Raw genomic sequence first — 23,275 nt, 5'->3', positions numbered from 1 at the left:
TCTGAGCAAGTTCCCACCTTGAATCTGTTCACGACCCAAATACAAAATAAAATGTGTCTCACCCTTGCCCCCTGAGTCGTTTAGTAGGTTAGGAAATAGTAAACAAAGAGATTGCTGTTCTTCTACAAGGCTTAAAGACCACTTACTAGCATATGGCATAGTGGGGCTACAAAAACAGGGACTGATAAAATGAATGAATGAATGAATGAATGAATGAATGAATGAATGAATAAAATAATTTATTACTTATACCCTGCCCATCTGGCTGGGTCTCCCCAGCCACTCTGGGCGGCTTCCAACAGAATATTAAAAACACGTGAAAACATCAAACATTAAAAACTTCACTAAACAACAAAACATGGAAAAGAAAAGCAGAAAGGGTAACATAAATGCGAATAAAAAGTAGGAAAGAGATCAAGGGCATGATTCACTTCAGGCTAATTGTGACTAACTGCTATTGAAAGCAAGGGAGTGAAACATCATTCCTACTAAGGTCTATTGATTGCAACAGACTCAAATGACAACTAGACTTTGTTGATTGTATTCACTTGTGCAAAGTGTAACTCTCAAAAGCTTTTTTAAAAGGTTAACACGTTAACATTAAAAAACACGTTAACATAAAAAAATGTTTACAAATGTTTACATTCATAGAGGGAAGCATCACAATGTAGGCATTAAAATGTCCCTCCACAAATCCTTATGCATGTCTCACTTTATTGCCAAATGGCCTCGATGTGACTTACAATGAAGCTTAAACAAACCCTAACAAAAATACAAAGATAAAAACCATAGGATAGAAGGCATCTAATAAAAATGATAGAATCAGCACATATAGATCCCAATTAAATGACAGTTGAACAGCAGAAAGCTCATGAAAAGGGCACCCCATACTGTTTAAATGTATTTACAAAGGTAGAATGTAACAGGACTGATTTTGTCTGGGGCCTCAAAGACAGCACCAAAGGAAACACCTGCCCAGGGAGGAAGCTCTATAGCTGGTGCCACCAGGAAAAAGACCCTGTCTCTGGAAGCCACCCTGAAGCTGGTTAGGGTGGCCATGTGTCCTACTTTACAGACAACAGTCCTTTGATAGCTCTTCAAATAAAGGACCATCTTCTACTGGCTCTTCAAATATAGAACTGTTCTCTATTTGGGACATAAGGACACTTTACTGGCTTCAGAGAGTCCTCTACTGTCTAGTTTAAAGATGAATAACCTTGAAACTGACCATCAGTCCTCTGAGCAGCAAGCACATAGGTTATACGATTGCAGCCCATGATTGTGAAATTTATTGCATTCTGATGTATATTATTATTTTAGCGTATGCACATTTTATGCAATTCTGTCTTTTTTCATCCACTTTTGTGGAGATACATTTCTTCTCATTCTGGTGATGCATCTATAGCTACTCTATAAGGCAGAGACACTCAGAGGGAGGCCTCTGTTGTACTTGGAGGATTAATATATCAGATAGCATGTGTTGAGCCCACCAGTGATACATTCCCCAAAGCTGTTTTGCTAACATCCTCCTCCAGGAGACTTTGGAAAGGTCTCCAGAAACTTTAAAGAGGAAGGTCTTCATTTCCATGTGGCTCAAGTGACCAAAAACACAAGCCTAATTATATCTACTCAGAAGGAAGTCCCAATGAGTTCAATAGGGTTTTTTCCCAGCTAAGCAAGCATAGGATTGAGGCCAGTGCATCATGTTCATTCATTTCAATGGGAGTACTTAGTTGAAAACCACCCAAAGGTTGAAATCCTATACACACTTACTTTTACAGACTTCATGCAAAAGGGCAGAATGTTAATGACAAATGCATACATAGGAACAAGAAGCTGCTTTTTTAAAAAAATCTGAAAAATATATCACTAGCTTGTGTGCTTGTGTGTGAAATAACACAGAGGATTTAGTGTAAAGCACTTGGGAGTAAAATATTAAATTTGATATGTCAGTCAGTACCAACACTGAATTGAAACCATTAAGGGGGAGGCTGAGCAACCCTGCCAAAAAGAAAAATTATTGGGTTTTTTACAAGTGGAAAATTGCATTTTAGCAATACACAATGTACAGTTGGGGCATTGCAACAAGACACTGCACTATAACCCTAGTGTGTGTGCACATTATTTGGGCCTGTAGCTGACAGCAAGGGCAGTCAGGAAGAGAGAGGGACACTGGATTCCCTGCTCCAACTTGAGTCTTAAAAAATAAAAAAATAAAAAATAAAGTTTATTCAATTAATTAATCAATCAAATTTATACCCCACCCTTCCAAAAATATTTTTGAACATTTTAAAAGAGTGAAACTCATCTGAACTAGTTTCAGTGATTGGGCCTCAGAAAAGGTCTGCAAAAAAAGTTTAAGTAGTCCTCTTGTTTGAAATATTCACAGTTGACTACATTGTGAGGACTACTATAAGCTGTCCTCTTTTAGCCCAACCTGAAATGTAGCAGATGAGAGCAATGGATAACATGGCAGCATTGTTGGTAGCCTCTCTGCTTTCACTTGCACCCCAAACCTATAATACCTCTAGGAATCACTGCAGGGTTGTAAAATGCCTATAGCAGTAATGGAGAAACTTGAGGTTCTGCAGATGTTGCTGGCCTCCTAACTCCTCTTAGCTCCAGTCCAGCTAGCATGGCCAAAGATCAGGGATGATGGGAGCTGTAATCCAAAAACATCAGAAAGACCACAGGTTCCCCACCCTTGACTTAGTCTGCTACTGTAGGGCTTTCAAAAGCAACTATTTTCCAGGAGCATTTCCTTCCATCCTGCAATTGAGGGACAATGAAGTACATCTACCTTGGACTTTACCTGAGCAGTAACTACCTGTCCCCCTGTCCCCAGTCTCTCAACATTCCATGCTACTAAGCAATTTAATTCACTTTGGGGGTTTCCTCCACTTAGGGCTTATTTTTCGCCACTGTGGATTTTTTTATTAGTTTTGAGCATACCATGGGATTAACCATCCTCCTCTGTGTGCCTGGCACAGTTCTGGCTGAACAGGTGTAAGCACAGGAAGATTTGAATTGGTACTAGAAGAAATGATGCTCGCATCAAACAAAATCTAATAAAAGCCAAAGAACTGCCCAACAAACATATGTGTATTACTGTCATCCTTCCACTGGCTGGCTAAGACCTTCTTATTCAGACAGGTCTTCAAAAATTTAGGTTCAGGGGATGCTAATTACACGGCTGCAGTCAGGGAAAATTACTGGTCTTAAAGGTGTTTTGATATATTTTAATTCTTGTTTTTATTACTGTGCCTTTCATAATGTTGTTTTCAAATGTTGTAAGCCCCCTTGAATCCCAGCTTGGGAGAAAGGCGGGAATGGAATATTTCAAGTAAATAAACAAAATGTCATGGTTAATATTGTTCAATAGGTGAAGGATTTGGAAAGAGAAATGGATAACAGTAAAGAGCTAAAGGATTTTGGAAGCATTGAGCATCAAAGAAAGAGATCATGAAGTGACAGCTGGGGAAGGAAGGAAGAATGGTTGGCTCCCTTTGATGGCAACAATTTCATCTAACCTTCGGTTCAGAAACAAAGAACCTGTTAGACATAAGGAAGTGCAGCCTAATTTCATGCACATCTTATGCTACATTTAACCGCTTGTGCGTTGGGAGCTTTTTATAGAGGACAAGACTTTGAGTTTCAGAATTGAATAGCAGGCACACTTTATAAATTATATCTGCCTTTTTATGTATGCGCCTCCCTGCACGTTCCAGTCATCATCTGGGGCCATGCTGAAAATCTGCCAATCTTGTCAAAGGGTACAGCCTTTTCTGTTGTGGGATGCCATGCCAAGTAGCGCACCCGACCCACAAATATGGAGGTGTGAAGCAGGTACCTCAGGCAGCAGAAACGCAAGAGGTGGCACCCAACATTTCCACCACCAGTGGAGAAGCTATACTTTGCCGCTGCTCTCCTGCCATCCCTAGGGGTGGAGAGAGGCTGGCAACAAAGCTCTGCAGAATGTCTCCCCTCTTGCAGTCAACAAGAGAGGAGGTGTTCCACCACCCAGTTTTGCCCACCCACCCAGCAGTGATGCTTTACAAGGGTTTTGCCTTGAGAGGAAGTCCTTGTGGTGCCTCATGCTGCCCCCATCAAGGGCATTTCATATCAGGTGCAAAAATGTCTCAGGCCACCCTTGCCAAGAAAAGTCCATCAGGCCTCATAATTCTAATGCTTCTGGTGGTTGTTGGAATTCCTCAACTCTTCAGTTCTGTCATTTTTGTGCTACTGAAGCTTGTCAAACAGGTTTGATAACTTATTAAATTACAAAGCATATGCATGGGTTAGTAGGATTACAATTGTTCTGTTTTTATTACTATTTGTTAGTTGAGTTTTTCTTGGAAAAACAGGTAGAATAGAAACTTGTAAAAACAAATAAAAAATTATTATTCTCGGTTTTGTCTACCGAGACAAAAATTCAACCTCTCAGAGCGTCAACCTACCCCCTTGGAAACATACACAATGTTCTTACCATTTATGCTACTGGGTGTTAGGCAAGTTTGAAACACAAATGCTCATTGCCATCCACTGTTCATTTGCTTCTCTTCAGATCCTGAGTCCGTGTGTTAGGAGTTGGTGCTCTACAAGTAAAATGGTGTTTCTGATGATCCAGGTGTTCCTTGAATCCTCCATTTTTGTTGAGGATCTCCAGAAGCAGTTCAAAAGGCACCTGTAATGACAAGGATGTACTTACTCCAAAATGCAAAACGACAATAGCAAAATAATAATAATAAATAAATCTGTTTCTTATGAAAAATAAGACATATTATATATAAGACTAGAAACAGAATTCAGTTTATACTCATAGACCATCAAGAACAATGTGGTTGAAAGTGGCAGCTTGTGGTTTTTCCTTTCAATAGCATTTCAACTCTGCACCTGGCATTGGTCTTTCAACAAATACCTATGGAGAGGAATAGTTAATTATGCTGATATTCAAAATATCACACATATTTTAGAAAGAGAGAGAGAGAAACCCAGGTCCAATTCTACAAGCCCAGAAAATCAAGAGGCTTCTCTTCAATTTTAAAATCAGGATATTAATGTAGACTTGCATATACTTAGAATCATAGAGCTGGAAGGAACCACAGGGGCCCCTGCAATGAAGAAATCTTTTGCCCAATGTGGCGCTCAAACCCATGACTCTGAAATTAAGGATCTCATGCTCTATCGCCTGAGCTATCCATCATGGGCATCTTATTACATCTTTAAACAGTTCATTAGAATAAACTGAAAGCCAAGCTCCAAAAATCAACAGAATCACATAGTGCAGCTCTTAAGACTATCCTTCTGTTGGAGATGGAAGATTGAAGACTCAAATGCCCTCCCATGTTAAAGAAAAAGGAGATAGGAGAACATTCAATTATGCAATCTCCTTCCTGAAAAATGTCCCATCCAGGAAAGTTGTCTTGCAGGGATGAAGAATCTGTGGTCCTCCCAGGGTTGGACTTCCAACTTGCATCAGCCCCAAACAGCATGGCCAATGGTCAGCGAAGGTGAGAGCTGTAGTCCAGCAATATTTGGTGGAAGTCCCTAGAGGCCCCAGCCCTGCTGTATTACATGATCCTGCTGATCTTATAGTTTGGGTACACTTTGCCTGTTTCTGTTGTAAACAAAGACCCAAAGGCAAGCCATCCAAACTGAGGGTAGGCCTTGAGAATTTCTTCCACTTTGCGGCATGAATTTCTCCCATTCTTCTATCAGCCTTAACTACGTTTAGCACTGCATCTAATGCTGCCCTTAGAAATCACAGCCAAAAAATCATAGCCAAGTCCTCAAAAGAAGAAGGAAGCAACCCTGGTTTGAATTACCCATGGTTAGTACTGGTGCAGATACAATGCTAAACCCTAGTTAAGGTGGTTGAGGGAAGTGAAGGGGGGGGGCCTTGCACAGGGAGGCTAATCAGCCATATACTTAGAAGGGAACCTTAAAGTGATGCCCATTCAAAAGAACATGGAGTCATAGGCTACAAAGTTGGGCCAATTGACATTCCAACTGACAATCTCAATCAAAAGGTGCAAGGGAACTGGGAACTGAGAGTGGGACAAACCTATTTTGGGTTGCTTTGTGCTTCATATCAAGAATCTCCAAAAAGAATGAGCTCGGTCCCTCCAAACTGAAAAAAAATCCCCAGCAACCCTATATTAAATTAACATATTTCAAATAAATATATTTTCTTTTTTTCTGATTGAGCCTGGAATAAACCTTTTTGCTGTATGTCAAAGCTTTTTTGTGAATGGGTTTAAAGCATGCGTTCTCATTACGGCAGGATTCTAGTGTGACAAAAATTAATCTGGATATTATATAAAAAGAGGGATTTCCCCAATCTTGTGTGTACTGTGGATGAGTGTTTGTTTTTGTATTTAGCAACAGCAGATTACAGCAGCCCAGTGCCACCCCCAGCCTGTGCCAAATGGGAGCAACAGGAAAAAGACACAAGATATTGCAAGAGGGGGCATTATGACTGAAAGCAGCAAGTCCATTCACTGTAATAAAATGTCAAATGACTGAACCCTGTTCACCCAAACGAGGGTATTTTGGGTGTGCAAGGTGTGCAGGTCTAGTCACTAATAGTTCAAATATTTTTATTATAATAATAATAATAATAATAATAATAATAATAATAATAATTCTATAGAATGTGGTGTACATTTGTTCCATTCCTTTGTTCTTGAGGTTTTGCTTACTTTGCATGAATAACAATGAAGGCATAAGGATATTAATATTCAGAGGAGAATATGAACAGTGTTTAAGCATATCTGACATCATTCTTGTTTTCTGGAACCTGCAGTCCTATACAGACTTACCTGGGAGCAAAAGTCACAGAATGCAGTGAGACTTACTTCCAAGTAGGCCTGCATAGGAGTGCACTGACAGACTTCTAACATGCAGGTACAGGGGTTAACACTCCTAAATATGCGTATGACACATGACCCGCCAGGGTGAACACATCTTCACAGGCCATACTAGAGCCCACTTTCCCTCCACAGCCTGAAAGTGAGACTCCTCCCTCAATTCTGCAATTCCAGGCTGTTGGCAAAGACTTCTTAGCCCTCGACTGAGATAGCTGAGTCAGTAGAGCATGAGACACTTAATCTCAGGGTTGTGGGTTTGAGCCCCATGTTGGGCTAAATATTCCTGCATTGCTGGGGTTATGGATTTAGATCAGGCTTCCTTAAACTCAGCCCTCCAGATGTTTTGAGACTACAATTCCCATCATCCCTGACTACTGGTCCTACTAGCTAGGGATCATGGGAGTTGTAGGCCAAAAACATCTGAAGGCCCGAGTTTGAGGAAGCCTGACTTAGATGATCCTTGTGGTCCTTTCCAACCCTACAATTCTATTATTCAGGCCACCACACATTGTTGGGCCAGCTGTTAAGGTTGATGTGCCACAAGCTGTGCACACTTGCCCTAGCACTTTTTCATTTGCTCTTTTCTTTTTCTCAACTTCAGGAATCTGATTTTAACCTATCAGCCTGATATCAGCATAGTAGTGAATCTCCATAATAGAGTGAATGCCAAATCAAAAGAAGCAAAGATAAAGCTAGCATGTGCTGAATTGTGGTTTCTTCCCTCCAACTGGCAGACAATCTGAAAGTCATTCCCATTGTCCCCTTTTCTGGCAGGGAAGAAAGGAGGGACTATCACACGAACAGGATTACGTTATTGCTAATTGGAAACATTGGAAGTTCCTTATACCACTGGTCCATCTCACTCAGTATTGCCCGCACTACTGGTTTCAGACACCATAGAAATGTATGCTAAAAATGGAGAATTTGGGTCCCCAAATGCATATTTGAGTTAAAGGTGGGTCCCAGTCAGAAAGGCTTAAAGATACTGGATCTACACTGACTTGCAGTAGCTCTCCAAGGTTTCAGGCAGGGCATATTTTCCCCAAAATAGAGTTACTAGGGATTGAACAAGAGACATTCTGCAAGCAAAGCAGAGTCTCTACTGAGCTACACAGACCACCCTATTGTTCTTTAACCACTCCCGTGATCTGGATCTGCCCAAGCAAACAGTTCCCAGATGCATTCTGGCAGGAAGCAGCCATGTCTGGGTGTCACGTCTGTCCTGATTCTAAGGAAAAGCTCATGGAGCTGCATAAAGGCCAATATGGTAGTCCAACACTCACAGGTCACTCCGATTTGAAGATGGTGGCCAAAGTAGGACATAAGTACATTCTGCAGTGCAACCAATCCCTTTCATGGGCAGTAAGGCTGTATAATAAAAAGACTGGGCATCAACTAACTGTGAGAACTTCACACAGTACATGTGTCAGGATACACCCAGAACTCTATACATGGAACTCCAAGTGTGCAATATCTCTCTCTCTCTCTCTCTCTCTCTCTCACACACACACACACACACACACTTGAAAAAAAAATAATTTTTTCACTTTCTTATTACTGATTATAATTTCACTTGGCTGGCCAGGCCTCAGATTGTTTCATGAGATAGCCAACCCTGGTTTGGGGTATGAAGTAACTACAGGTTCTCTCTCTGGTGTTGGGCTAAGGAGTAGAGAAAAAATGGAAAGACACTTTCAAGAACACTAATGTGGTTGAAAGTTTTGCCCTTCCCTCCTTTCCTTCAACCAGCATTGCCCAAATGATTAACAGTAATTGTGAAACAAAAATTAGCCATTGAATTCAAAAGAAATGTTCCATTCTGGCATAACGGGAAAGTGTTGTGTTCTATGGGGTTATGTCATTTTGCAAATATGCCCAATAAAGAGACATCTAACCACAGATACCCATGGATCAATAATGGTAAATCAATTGAAGACCTCTAGGCTCAGTTTTGTTCACACATCAAAATCCTTATGCCTTCTATGTATCCTCTGCAAGTTGTAGAAAAGTTACAATCCAGCAGACATGGAGAAGGGGAATGAGTTCATCAGCCTGGTAAATCAGATCAAATTGGAAGCCCATGTACCCACAAAACCCTTCCTATCCCATACATGTAAACAGAGCTAGCAGATCTTGTGTGTGTGTGTGTGTGTGTGTGTGTGTGTGTGCGTGCGCGCACATGGACATGCGGAAATCTGCTTGTCCCCATTTGAAATGAAGGGGGCAACCCATACATGCAAGACCTCACTGAACACATCAATAACAGGGTTCTGGTGTAAGCAACTACAGCGTGGAGAGCACTTGCAAGCAAAAGGGACTGTACATTTCTCCTGGGTTCTGTTAAATCCAAAAAGAGATCAGATGAAACTTATTGACAGTCAAGTACATTAAATAAAATAGGATCCTACCAGTAGCATCATCAGCTCCTTTGTCTAGAAGAGCATCTACTGAAGCCATGCCTGTGACTATGAAGGAGCTCTTTGTATCAAGAGGCGCCTCGTTTGCTGGGACATAGCTTCTTAGGAATACTGACTCCTCTGTTTTGAGCACATTTTGGCTCTTACTAATGTTCTGACTGCCAGGCAGGAGAGACCAATTCTTGTCAAGGTGTTTTTACGGCCTTTCTACTGTGCATAGTCCTGTCTGTCTCTCTGTTTTATTAATCCAAAGTCAATAAAAGAAGTCCAGGTATCCACTGTGACGTTTTCTTCAACCATTTTGCAATGAGATAGAAACAACAGAGACACAAAAGGATCCCCCACTGACCACTACCATCTCCAAGTTGTCTTAATCTGTGTTTCCTTGGCAGAGGAGCAAAATCAATCTTCACTGAGTTACATGTTCTTCAAGAGGCAGCTTCTGTTCCTCCCTCACCTGATCCATGTGGGCCAGGCCAGCCAATGTCCAGTTTTTCACAACGGTAATGCCAGGTTAATATACAAAGTTCCATTTTGACTCTGCAAATAGTTGCATTTTCCTTGTTGTTAGCAAATAAAAATAAAAGTATAGATGTATGTTGTATATAATAAAATTATGATTATTCAAAGCATTAAGTAGCACCAACAGAACCAAATGAAAATCCTTGCTCATACACCCACAAAATGATAATATACTCTTCAGGTGGTGTGCAATTTCACTAACATTGGTAATCCTAACTTGCTTTGCTGTTAAGAGTGTGTATTATCTTTTAATAGTGTGTAAAGTTGCACAGATATGCACATGGGTAACTGAAGACTTCAAAATCACAGAGTTTATAACAGTTACAGCCTAATACTATATTTCACAATGTGACAGCAAATTTCCCACATGATAAGAACAGCTTATTTATTTAACAAAATATATATACCACTTGATTGTAACAAAAGCTCTAAGCCGTTTGGTGGATATTTGCTTTTAAATACTTCCCTCTTTTCAATAATCTACAAACCAAAAGTGTCTTAAAGTGAACATCTTTATTCTTTCAGAAAGCTTAATTAATTGAAAACCTTTTAAATGTCATTTTACTGGACCTTACATAAAAAGTTAAAATTGCTATATTAGAGCAGAGGAAGACAGACCTGTTCTGCTTATTAAGTTAATTAAGGTTGTCACTTTCCCAAGACCTACTAAACTGTGGTTGAAGATCCCAAGAATTTTGTATCTCACAGTTGTGTACTATTATACTTTTATTATTTTGCAATATTGCAAAAGAAAAGAAAAAAGAAACATGATGTTATTGAACAAGTAGACATTTCAAGCATTTAATTAGAGCAAATATATATGGGTATTTTCACACAAGACACTCGAGAGCACTCAAGTTTCCCTTGTAATCTCTGTGTCACACAAGGATGCTAGTTCACACATTAGGCAGAGTGGCCTTGCCCACTGGGTCAAAGGCAAAAGATTTATACAATCTGCTGGCTAAAAGCAGTTAACAGAGCAGCAGTCAATCACATTTCCCAGACAAGAGTTTCCCAAAGAGTACACATGCCTGTGTTAGATGTAGATATAAATCATCTTAATTTGAAAAACATAATGTGTGAAGTGGCCCTGACTTGTACATGAGGGAGAGAATACTATTGTACATTCTAGCCCTTGCAACTTTTGCAACTGCGTTACAGGAAGCAGCAGCAATTAACCTCTTGGGTCAAAACAGCCTGTGTCCAGATGAGCTCTCTATAAGTTGAGGCAAACTTCCTTGCCACAACATAATCAAGACTATTTCAGTTCTGGGAAAGAACACCCAAGGAACCATGATACTTAAATATCATTCTATAAACTGAGCCATGCCATTGGGCGATCTAGCCCACTATGATCTTCTATTGAATCACAATCGGGGAGGTCATCTGTCAGATAATTTGACTAGCTCCACCACTCATTTATGGCCCTCCCACTTAGGAGAAGCTTGATTTGGTGGGTTCTAGAGAAAAACTCAACAAGACATTAGAAGCAGCAAATGATTCAACCCTGTGCTCCATTTGTGTATGTGCCCATAGATTTCATACAAGAGTATTTCACATGTCACCTGCCTTAGAATAAAAGAACATTCATATAGGAAGTAATGTGCAAGATATACATAAATTGCCATGCATAATGATCCCATAGGTTTAATGTTTCCCACATTCACATATGGTTTGCATGCCCTGAGAAGCTGCAGCCAACCATGGTTTCTCAATATGCATATACACACTTAGTGTGGAATGCACAGACTGCATTGTCCCACATAAGAATCCATACATGGTTCATGTGTTATTTGCAACATGGAACTGTTTTCCATGTAGAAAATAATGTAATGTATGCAGCAACCCCAATGAAATCTAAAATTAATGTTCAAAAGCTGAGAAAAGCAAACACTTTTGTTGTTCTTATTTCATATATGTAATACAATACAATGTTTATCATCCTTCAAGTACATCAACTTCCAAGTGCAGAAATCCCTCAAACTTGAATGAACAGCTCCAGCAGGGACAACACTTTTAATGCTATGGGTTACTATATCCAAACTTAGTTATGATTAGAATAGACTCACAGAAATCTAAGCATGATCACGTCTGAATCCAACTTTATATATTCTCCTTTATTCAACCAAAAAAATTCTGGCTATGTCATAATTAAAGAACATATATGTGCAGGGGGGGATTATAAATAAAACCCGTTATTATTTTCACAGCAAAAAGTGCCCACAAACTCATTCAGTAACCATTTAAATTAGAATTATTCTAGAAGACCAGAGAGTCCTGAAATTAGCCCTATGGCCATCACAAAAACTTCAGGCGAATAGGAGAGCTTTCCAAAGTTGTCCTCAGGATCTAATTATCTTGTCTTACCAGATTTCAAAAACAGCACAAACACTCCCAAACGAAGGTCTCCGGGTACTACCGTCCAACAAAATCCTGTCATTCCATTAAAGACTACAAACCAGTGCTTTGCAATATCGGAAAGGTGGGTGGAGAAATGTGGAAGCAAATTTTCTGCCCGGTCTGCTGACGCAAATCCTTGCACGTGTTTCGCCGCTCTGTGGGTTGCTTCCCCCCTCCCTCAACGAAAGTTTAAAAGCGGAGTTGAGTGCATAGATTTAGTATATGTGCACACCAGCTGGTCTGACATGATAAAGCAGAATGACTTTGAAGGGGAATTTCCCTGTCTGTCTAACCAATAATCCATAAACTAAGGCAGATTTGTTCAAGGGACCATCACTGATCTTCTCCTGCCCCCCCCCCCCCGCCTAAAATCTGTGTAGCTATCAGATGGTTTCAGTCGTTAAACGGAGTAAATAACAAGTGGATAGAGGGCAAAATGCAAAATGAGCTTATCACCACTGAGTTTACCTCAGCACCAGCTTTACGTTCCTCGAGTGTGCAGAGTTATCTCACAACCATCACGCCTTCATTCTGCACAAACATTTTCAATACAGATCTGTTAAAAAGCATCTACCAAAGAAAAACAATAACGTAGACTCCATCACTCCGGACAACATAAGTATTCCCCCACCCCACCTCGGGCATCGTTGGGGGGAAAAACAATTCTTGTCTTGCCCTATGCTAGATCACATATTGAACCGGAACTTTAAATAGCAGCTGGGGTTGGGGTGTGTTATTTTTTGTGTGGCTGTCACTAAAAATACACGCTGCCTCTTGATCACTGATCTGAGGTGAAACCATCACATGCACCGCTTTCGGCATCTGTCACAAGCTGGAATCGTTGCCTTGCAGTGAACCGGGGAGCAGCGGGGGTCACTCCTTAAGGAATGCAAAGCCGCGTCAAAGTTCTAAGGCGCATCGCCGAGGAAAGGAGGAGCCGGGAGGATGGGCAAAAGAGGTAAGACAATATCGCTTCCCCCCACAACATTCGCGCGCCCATTCTGATATAATCTCCGAGCAAGGCTAGCTTCGTGCTCTCGCTCGCTCTCTGCCTTTACCCGACAGCGCTGCTTTCCCAGAATGCCCCTCGCCGCCTGCCCCGCACTATTCGATTGAGCCTGGCAAGCAAAGCGCACGCACGGCTCCTCCTGGCGCGCCGGAGAAACTCGCCGTTCCAATCACAGCAAACGAAGGAAGGGGGGGTCGTGCATCAACGCCCCCCCCCCAAACATACATCAAGAAAGGAGGGCTTTGCCATTCTTGCCCGCTTTGCCCCCTCCCCTTTCCGCTCCAGCACAGCCCCCTCCCCAACTGCTGCTCCTAGGCACGTCCGAGGCGATTCTCCTGGTCTTCCTTCCCTCTTTTTTCCTGGCTTCTGTCCTCCTCCTGGCCACCCCGCCTTCGCCTCCCGATTCTCACCCGCGTTCCTCAGCTTCTTGTTCCTGTACACGGACAGGATCACCAGCAAGTTGCCCAGGATATCTACCACGATGGTGAAGATGAGGATGGCGGCCAAGGTGGAAGCCACCCAGGGGGGCCTGTCCAAGGTGAGCCCGTCCCGCGGCGGGGAAGAGCCGTTCAGCGCGCTCCCATTGCCTCGCATGCTGCCCGGAGGGAGCCGCGCACGTCCCGGGGGCTGCGAAGTTTGGGGAGGGAAGGTGTGATGCGGGGCAGGACGGGGCGCCCGCCGCCAGCTGGCAGGGAGCGTCACCTTGGCTGTGCCCTAGCCGGCATGAGAGAGGGGCTGCTTGGAGGGGGGGGCACAAGCGAAGCAGCAGGATGCTAAAGCGCCTCCTTCCCCCCCTCGGGCTCCGCCGCGATGCCAAGCGGCCAGCCCGCCGCTGCTGCCGTCGATCCTCTCCTCTCCCGAGCTCCTGCCATCGCCTCTTTGCCCGGACGGGGAAGTTTCGCCCAAGTGTGCATGTGCCACGGCGAGTTACTTTTATAGCATCCCCCGCTTCCTCCTCCTCCTCCACCACCTCCTCCTCCTTTACTCTCCGCGCGGATCGCCCGCCCCGTCACCGCTGCTGCAGCTGCAGCCGCCATCCACATAGCCAGCCCCCCTCCCCAAACAGCGGCAGCCCCCCCCCCCTCCGCGCCGCCACCACTGTTGCCTCCAGGTGACATCTAGCGTTGGCGCCTGGCCTCCCCCTCCCCGGACACGTGCGCTACGAGGGGATTCCAGCTGCCGCCGAAGCCGGCGACGTAGCCACAGCTCCTCCAGCAGGCGCTCGCCGGAACTGGCGCCTCCATTCATGGCAGAGTTGTAAAACTGGAACGTTGGGGAGGAGGGAGGGTGAGCGCGCGCGCGCCTCCAGCGCAGCCCCATTCATTCTTTCCCCGCTTTCCCCATTCATTCATTCATTCATTCATTCGCGCGTCCGCTCATTCATTCTTTCGCTCATTCAGAAAGCCAGCCAGGTTCATTCACGGATTTGGAGGCTGCAGGTCGCTGAGGGACCGTTGCCACCTGAAGATGCGACGGTGCTTTATAGCCTTTTTAACGACTTTTTGTGCACGGGACTGGGAGGGGTGGCGTCGAGAAGACGAAGGAAGAAGAAGTTTGCCTGGCTGCTTTTTTTGCTTTGTGTGTGTGTGTTTTTTAAATAATACTTTGGATAAATGTCACTTTAATTAAACACTTTCCGGATGGGTTCTCGACGGCTGGAAGCTTTACAGAAGGAAGCACGGGCTGCTTGGAAGCGAGGAGAGCGGCAGTCAGTTCTGATCAGGCTGTGCTATTAAAAGCTCCTCTTACAGTTATTTGCTCAGCATGGGGGGTGGGAGGGAGGTACCTCGGGACCCGAATCCCCCAGAGCAGCACGTGCATTCGCCTCACAGAGGAGAGGAGGGAGGAGAGGAGGGAAACAGCAGGGGGAGGACAAGAAAAGACTGCCTCGTTCTACATCTCCCCCTCCCCTTCGGACTCGACAATATATGAGAAAGGCGGACTTTTTCTCTCTCCTCCTTTTGGAAAGCAACCTCATCTACTTCCCAAAGTCGGAGATAATATTGGGGGCATTTCCTCTTGAATATCAGTTCCCCCCAGATTTCCGAAGGCAAATGGGATTTCATTGCTGAAACTTAGAGAAGAGGCTACCCCTCCCGCTTTCTGACCACCACCCAGAATAGCAACGGGACAGAGCGGGTGGGGGTGTAATGTAAAATAGGGGTTCTTACATAGTAGAAAATATGGGCGAACTTCGTGTATTGCTAAGTGGGAAGTATAAAAAAGACTGGTTGACATTAAAACGTCGTGGAAATACGGTTTTTCCCCTACTCAAGGAGAATGCCAGCTGTGTTTGCCAGAGGTGTGTGTTGTTAAATACTGCAGGAATTCATATTCTCCCCCTCCTCACGTTATTCATACAGCCCTAACAACTGATAGCCAATAAGCAAGGAGTCAATTCTCTTTTCTCTCCTGTTTCAAGTCTATTTGAGAAAACATAGAGGAAAGTCTTATGCAGAGCATGGCATACAGTGTTTAACAGAGCACTGTTTTAAATAGAAACATTTTAGTCAATTAAGGACACCCTTGCCATTTATTAAATGGCATAAAATCTTCTGGGCTGAACAATGTGATCCTTACCGTTTTGTTATTACAATGGCATTTTGAAACCTATTATGAACAGTAAAGGAAGCGTAAAGAAGGGGAATCAGATAATTATGAACAAGAGAGCTGCTTAACAAGCTGAGTAACAATAAAAAAATAATGTCGGGAGTGATTGGTATTAAAATAAGCAGGATCTAAGAAGATGCAGTAGCATTCTATTTGCCATAGTGTTGGCACACCACTCGTTCAAAAAAGAAGAAGCAGCAGCTATGCTAAAAATAGCAGCCAGTGCTCTAACATGTGCCCTATGCTAGAAGGAAAGTTTTCTATTATTTGTATTCATCACATAGTCATAGGAATGCATGATGAGAAGGAAACTGAAGGGCTTCTAAGTATATCACTGCACTGAGACGGAATTACCCATCCTCAGACAGTCTAGCGCTGGCAGAAAACAAAGCTATTTTAAATCAACCTTTGGAAAATTAAAACAGAGAAAGAACCTAGCAGCTTTCCTAAGTGCCACATTGATTCAGGCTTGATTTCAAATACCTATTCTTCTGGATTGATTTATCTAAGTGGTTTCACCAGAAAGCTTCCTCAAAATTGTGATATTCTCGAGAATCACAGCTTTCTGGTTTTTTTTTTTTAAAGAAAGTATCTAGTCCTTATGATGGCAAAAGTGCAAGCATGTATCTCTCATCTAAGCATTTCTCCAGCAGAACCTCAGGAAGAGCATGAAGAGTAACACTACAGCTGCTTTAAATGATGCTTCAAATAGGAATAAGATGGTTAGAGTGTGGTTAACACCAAGGTTGAAGGTTCAAGCCCCTTATGGGACAACTGCATATTCCTGCATTGTAGGGGGCTGGACTAGATGATCCTTAAGGTCCTTTCCAAATTTGTGATTCCATGAGCAAAACAATATACAGTGGTACCTCGGGTTACAGATGCTTCAGGGTACAGACGCTTCAGGTTACAGACTCCGCTAACCCAGAAATAGTACCTCGGGTTAAGCACTTTGCTTCAGAATGAGAACAGAAATCGTGTGGTGGCAGCGGGAAGCCCCATTAGCTCAAGTGGTACCTCAGGTTAAGAACAGTTTCAGGTTAAGAATGGACCTCCAGAACGAATTAAGTTCTTAACCCGAGGTACCAATGTAGCTGGTTTTGGTCAGTCTGAAAGATGTCACAGGGGATTTTGAGTTTTACAGAAATCTTTCTCATGCTGGATGTTCCAGAAAAGTAACCTAATGAATTTCTGTAGGGAACTCAGGGGCTATCATCCATAAATAAGGGATTGGCTGCTGGGTAACAGGAACAAGGAAATTATAAGGGTCATTAAAAAGGATGTCATCCTTTATGGCAGCAAGGGGGGGGGGCTTTTTCAGCCCAAAGATCACATTCAGCCCACCACTACAGTGGTACCTCGGGTTAAGTACTTAATTCGTTCCGGAGGTCCGTTCTTAACCTGAAACTGTTCTTAAACTGAAGCACTACTTTAGCTAATGGGGCCTCCTGCTGCTGCCGTGCCGCCGGAGCACGATTTCTGTTCTCATCCTGAAGCAAAGTTCTTAACCTGAAGTACTATTTCTGGGTTAGCGGAGTCTGTAACCTGAACCGTATATAACCTGAAGTGTATATAACCCGAGGTACCACTGTACTTTCTTTGTGAGTGTCTCCCATGCACCCAACTGTGGCTTCCTGTCTGATGGAAACATAACAAAATAGACATATGTCAGCCACAACCCTTGACAATCTCTGTGCCGCTTGTCAGCCATTTCCTACCAGGTGGTGTTCCCCCTTGAAAATTTCTTTCTCTTTGAATTATTCCTCTCCAGGTGCCAATTTTCACCCTCTGCGGGAACCCACCAAGAACTTGTGATAGCTCTCGACCACGAACCACTATGCACACAAATATGGAACAAAGAAGACATGAAATTAAACTAAGATATCTGAAGTGAACATCTGGAGCCACATGCTTTGTAGATGAAACCCTATTACCCGCAAGGGAAAGGATTTTCAGTAGAAATGCTGGGGAAAGATCCTGCCTGGGATCTTGGAAAGCTGAGGCGTTAGAATGGACAAGAGTCTAATTTAGGGGTGGATCAATAGTCCCATTTATCATAAGGCAGCTTCAGTCATTCATATCTTCAAGCTACCCATGCTGTGTACTGCAGAGGAAGATGAAAAGCTTGCACAGTTTCTTAAGAAAAATGTTCTTACTTTCCATGCATTTGCAGTCAAGACCCATTAATAAAATGTACAGTGTTGAAGGAGGCGGGGCTGTGCTTTGCATTTTAGCACAGCTTCAGCAAAGATTTAGAGCAGTGCTCCTTCCATTTGTTTGTATTGTGTTTGAGAGCCAGTGTGGTGTAGTGGTTAAGAGCGGTAGACTCATAATCTGGTGACCCAGGTTCGCGTTTCCGCTCCTCCACATGCAGCTGCTGGGTGACCTTGGGCTAGTCACACTTCTTTGAAGTCTCTCAGCCCCACTCACCTCACAGAGTGTTTGTTGTGGGGGAGGAAGGGAAGGAGAATGTTAGCCGCTTTGAGACTCCTTTGGGTAGTGATAAAGCGGGATATCAAATCCAAACTCTTCTTCTTCTTCTTTGCTCTTTGCAGTTCACCGCATGGTCTTGCTTCACAGCCAGGGTGGTATCCTGCAGGCCAAATCCAGCCTGACAGACTGCTGGTTGTGGCCTGCGAACACCCACAGCACTATCTCCTGATCTGATATAGTGATAAAGCTCTGTGTTCCATAGAGTGTGGTCTCTAAAGGGCAGCCAGAGGGATCAGGTAAAACACACAAGTCTTCTTTTTTTAGAGAGGATCTGCTCTCAATACACCACAGCACTGAGATGGAGATAAAAAGCGGCATCTTCTCTCACCTTCCCTCCAATGAATGAATGGTTGTTTTTTTTAAAAAGAACAGGCAGAGGGCTTATCTCTGGTCTCAGCACTGTGGTGCTTAGCAGTGAGAATGGACATGAGAGATCTTTCTGACTACTCTTCAGACATCCTTTCTAAAGAGCAGCTAAATGGGTCTTTTATGTCCTGATGGGAGTTATCTCAGCACTGTGGTACTCAGTGCTGAGATAAAAGATCCCTCTGGCTGCTGTCTGAAAGACAGCTAGAAGGATATTTTATGTCTGGTCTTAGCACTAAGCACCACAGCGCTGAGATAAGAGAGATAAAGAGCAGGGGTGGGCTTTAAGAGTATAAGGCAGCATTCTCTCCCCCCCCCCCCATTCTCACATCAGCACTGAAGTGGGGTGGATGGAGTGGAAACCACATTTTTAACTTTGCACAAATCCTGTGGAAAATACAAAAGCGATGTTTCCAGCTAACCCGACCCATGTAATGGGGTGGAGAGAGCTGGAAATGCTGGTTTTGTGTGTCTGGGTATGACAGTGTATGAGTGTTTAGCAGTATTATGAGACTGCTTGTGTAGTAGGTGGGTGTGCTGCATATGTCTGGGTACAGATATGTGTGATGAATGTGCATCTATAGTGAGAATATCTTGTGTGTCTGTGCACATATGTTGGCCACGCCCTTCATTGGTATGTGACAGCTGAAGAGCTGCCTGACTATCAACGCAGCCCTTGGCCCATAAAAGACATTTTTCCCCTGTGTGACAGGAAATAAATTTGCAATAATTTTGAATATGTACAGATTGGATCATTGTCCCAGCAGGGTTTCTTTAACATTTGTGGTCCAAGCAAGTGTACCACTGAAGAGACAAGATGCTCTTCATTTGACATTAAACTGGAAATGGTGCTGCCTCTTCAGCATGTGATGGAAATGTCAATGAAAGCTTTGATTCTTCAGCACTTTCCTTCATTATTATAATGATGATCCATGGAACTCCTGGAAAGTCTCTAGACTACAGCTTAAAAGCCACTTAATGACTAATCATGTCTTACAGAGCACTAGACATTTACCAATAGTAAAATAGATGTAATTTGGGGCATCTGTAATTGGGTCACCTAACTCTCCCCTCCCCATTTTAAAGCAGTCACAGACTTTGATTGGAGTAGCAGTGCCCAAAGAGAGCATTTCCATAAGAATGCTATAGAAGTGCAAGGGAAAGATTAAACATGTCCTTCTGCAGTGCCACTGTTCCAGTAAAAAAATGCAGTCTGGTCCAGTTGCTTACCAGTGAGATTGAAAAGGTCACCAAAGTGTGTGGTACCTCACTCTTGTTTCTTAGTGGCTCTCTCTTGGCTCCAATCCTGTTGGCACTCAGCCACTCAGGTTGATGTGAGAAAAACTATGTGTCGCTTTCAGAAAGACATGGGGAAATACCTACCTGTGGGAGAGGACATTACTGGAGAAGAAGGAAAACTTCATCCAGTTCTCAGATTTTCAAGTGGATGGAAGCACAGTCCTCTTTAGCCGGTGTCCCCCTGCAAGGAAAGAAAGGTAGTAGATGGGATAAAATAATCCTAGTGGGTCCCTTTCTGTTCTGTCTTCCGCCACCACCTGTTGCATGCAGGCTAAGAAATGGCAGAGTGGATTGTCACAGTCAGCAGAATCTGGCCCTGTGTCCCATTATCTGTTCTCCCCAAGTAAGGGCAAATGTTGGAAGTCAGAACTGGGCTAGAATCCATCATTTTATCATATGCTATTGATATGACATAGGAAGCTGCCCCTCCTGAGTCACACCATTGGTCCATTAGTATTGCCTGCAATGACTGGAAGTAGCTCTCCAGAGTTTCTCACAGGGAGACTCAGCCCTACCGGAAGGTTCCAGCAGTGCTTTTTTTTTTCTAGAAAAATAGGTGCTGGTACTCACCATGAAGTTATACTAAGTGCCACACTTTTTAATGAAAAAAAGAGGTGCCAGTACTGTGTACCCTTGAGTACCCCCCTGAAAAAACATTGCGTACCAGGGAATGAACCTGGGATCTTCTTTTAGGCATGAGCCACAGCCCTCTCACTACCTTTGTACCAAAACAACATGCTTCAAAAAGATTATTAAATAACTTGGCAGTGCCAGTGACATTTTACAATTGGCTAGTAACATCTTGTTCACTAACACAATCTTGTTTCTCATGAGGAAAACCCTCAACTCTCATTTCTCTTGATGCACAAGAAGTCCTAAGGCTATTGCTGCCTCAACTCCTTGCTCTCAACCCTGGCTAACTATCAGTGCTCATTAGTCATTGCTTCGCCCTTGTTGTGTTCACCTGATACTGTAGCATTGCTTGTGCGCTGTTATCTCTGCATGGCTGATCTTGTTTGGTCATGTAAACCCCAAAGCAAGCAACTTAATGAAGATGTTAGCAGATAGAAGGGTGGAGAACACACACAAAATAAAACTTCATGAGCTATGTACAACTTATGTTACCTTTTTAACAAAGAGTGTGCAAATCCATGTGACAAAATGTGAATGGGTAGCATATGCACACTTGCTTTCAGTATCAGCATTGCCTTCTGTTCTATCTATCTATCTGCTATTAAGTGCATCACATCGAGACACAGTGCTTGCAGAGGGGGGGGGACCATCTGTGGCAGCGCAGCAACTATAGAATAGATTGGAGTTCTTAAATCTTTTGGATTCAGATGGTTGTAATGCTGACAGGATGCTGAGAACCAGAGGCAATGTTGTTCAATCAGATCATCTAGAACTCCCAGAATGAAAACCACAAGGCCAACACAGCTTTAAAAATGATAAGCAGCTGATCGGATATGTGATTCCTCATTAATGACAGTGACATGCTAAGAGGACTGAGAAGAAGAGGAGCTCTCGGGTGCTTAATGGTTGCATAATAAATAAGAACATACAGTTGGAATTTACATTGAAAGAGACCCCTTGTGGGCACCCATCCACTGGAATAAGCTATTCCTGTTGCTCCATTCTTCTTACACCTTCGCAGCTCCAAAAACATCTATAACACTTGTCAGAATCTGAAAATACATCAACCCAGTTGCGGATTTTCAGAGCCAATCCACTGGAGATTTTCCATGTCACTTCCCACTGTGGGATTCCTCTTTTTCTCAATGTCCCATAGCGCCACCTACAGTTGTCATGAGGGCTACCCCAAAGTACATTCACAATGTTATACTGACACCTGCAGTCATAACAGATTCTAGAACATAATTTAAAAAAATAGGTTTTCCGGACTTCCGGGTCGGCGCCATCGCCGAATGGCGGACTCCCTCCGAGCTCCAGAGGGAGCCTGCACGGCAGGGGCTGGGTCCTACCGCACCGGCGATGCGGGGACCCTTAAAAACCACGGCCACGGGGGCCGTGGACATGGAGACTCGGCTGACACCGTTAGCGCCCTCCCGACTCGTGAAGGAGCCTTTTTAAAGGCTACGGATCGGGTGCCGGGGAGAAGCGTGGTGTTTTGAGTCCTCTGCTATCCCTGCCGTGCGAAGCCACATGCCATTCGGCGGAGAGCGCTGGCTTTTTCCTTTGAAAATTCGGACCTAAAAGAACAACCCGTAAGTAATTGGAACTTGGACTAAAAAGAGGGACAAAAATTTTAAAAATTTCGGAGCGAGCGGGGGAGGCGCAAAAAAGGAAGTCAGCCACCCCCTCCATTGTAGAAGGGTCAAAGCAAAGGATCTGATAACTAAGATCGGAGTAACATCATTTTGGCAAGTTTTTAACCTCACGAGTGAAGAATATGAGATTGAGCTGGAGGAGGAAAGTAGAATTCGGACTTAAAAACAACCCCCCCTGGAACCCCGGGAGCGATCGATGACGGAGTTTGGAGAGGAGAAAGGCAAGTTTTGACAGCTGTCAAAGAGCTGTCAAAGTGGAAAATAAGATAGAGACTATGTTACAAGGACTTTGCTGGTTATATTTGTTATAAATTGGATACAAATTGTTTTAAATAAGGATTATAAAGTTACTAGGGTTAATGGACGCGATCTGGAAGAGAACTCAGTTTTTGCAATCCACCTAGAGGAGCCGAGGGATATTACAAGTGGTTTTAGCTGGAAATTGGAACAGAACTGTTTATCTCCTGGGAAACTGCAGAAATGGAACATTATTATGACTACAGAGGCCACTACACCGAAGAAGACAATGGAATCATCTGTTGTGGAATGAAAGGAACTTGACGTAATGTTTTGTTTCTGAATAACAAGCCTCTGTAAAGGAACTAACTTTTGGAATTAGGACATTTGTGCAGGAAAACAGGGACAGAAAGAAATAGAAAGAGGAGTGTGATCAATAAGAACAACAAAATAACAAGAATTGGACCAAGTCAAAAGTGGGGACGTTTGGGACATCCAGATTTGACAAGCTTAAGGATTATAATTTGGAGTTTTTCACTCCTGGATATAAAAATCTGGATGGAAAAAACGGGCCTTTCTTTGAGACAGAATCCTTCCATGATTGGACATTTGAAACTAAAGAGGACTGGCAAAGGACTATGACTTAGAGAGACGTGGAAATATCGGACTTTGAGGAACATTGGGAACGCAACCGGGAAAAGGGGGGGTGGGAAATGTGGAATCCAAAGGGCGTAAACTATGTTTTATTTAGGCTATATACATCTA

The 23,275-nt window shown here is 43.3% G+C and overlaps 1 protein-coding gene across 2 annotated transcripts in view; it reads right to left on the bottom strand.

Annotated features, from left to right (window-relative positions):
• MTNR1A (melatonin receptor 1A) overlaps positions 1–23,275 on the bottom strand; it is an 86,437-nt gene that overhangs the window by 53,933 nt on the left and 9,229 nt on the right. The window contains exon 2 of one of the 2 annotated variants that reach the window (XM_081875917.1): positions 20,070–20,166. In XM_081875917.1, the coding sequence (XP_081732043.1) occupies positions 20,070–20,085 (16 nt within the window). In that variant the 5' untranslated portion in view covers positions 20,086–20,166. Of the gene's footprint in view, positions 1–13,627; positions 14,260–20,069; positions 20,167–23,275 lie in introns of those variants that run through there. The other variant, XM_081875916.1, reaches the window with a different exon arrangement.

The sequence above is a fragment of the Podarcis erhardii genome (assembly GCF_964252035.2).
Source record: "Podarcis erhardii genome assembly, chromosome: 9".
Taxonomy (NCBI): Eukaryota; Metazoa; Chordata; class Lepidosauria; order Squamata; family Lacertidae; genus Podarcis; species Podarcis erhardii.
The sequence above is the reverse complement of the archived record's forward strand: the minus strand, read 5'-3'. Positions and strand labels throughout refer to the sequence as shown.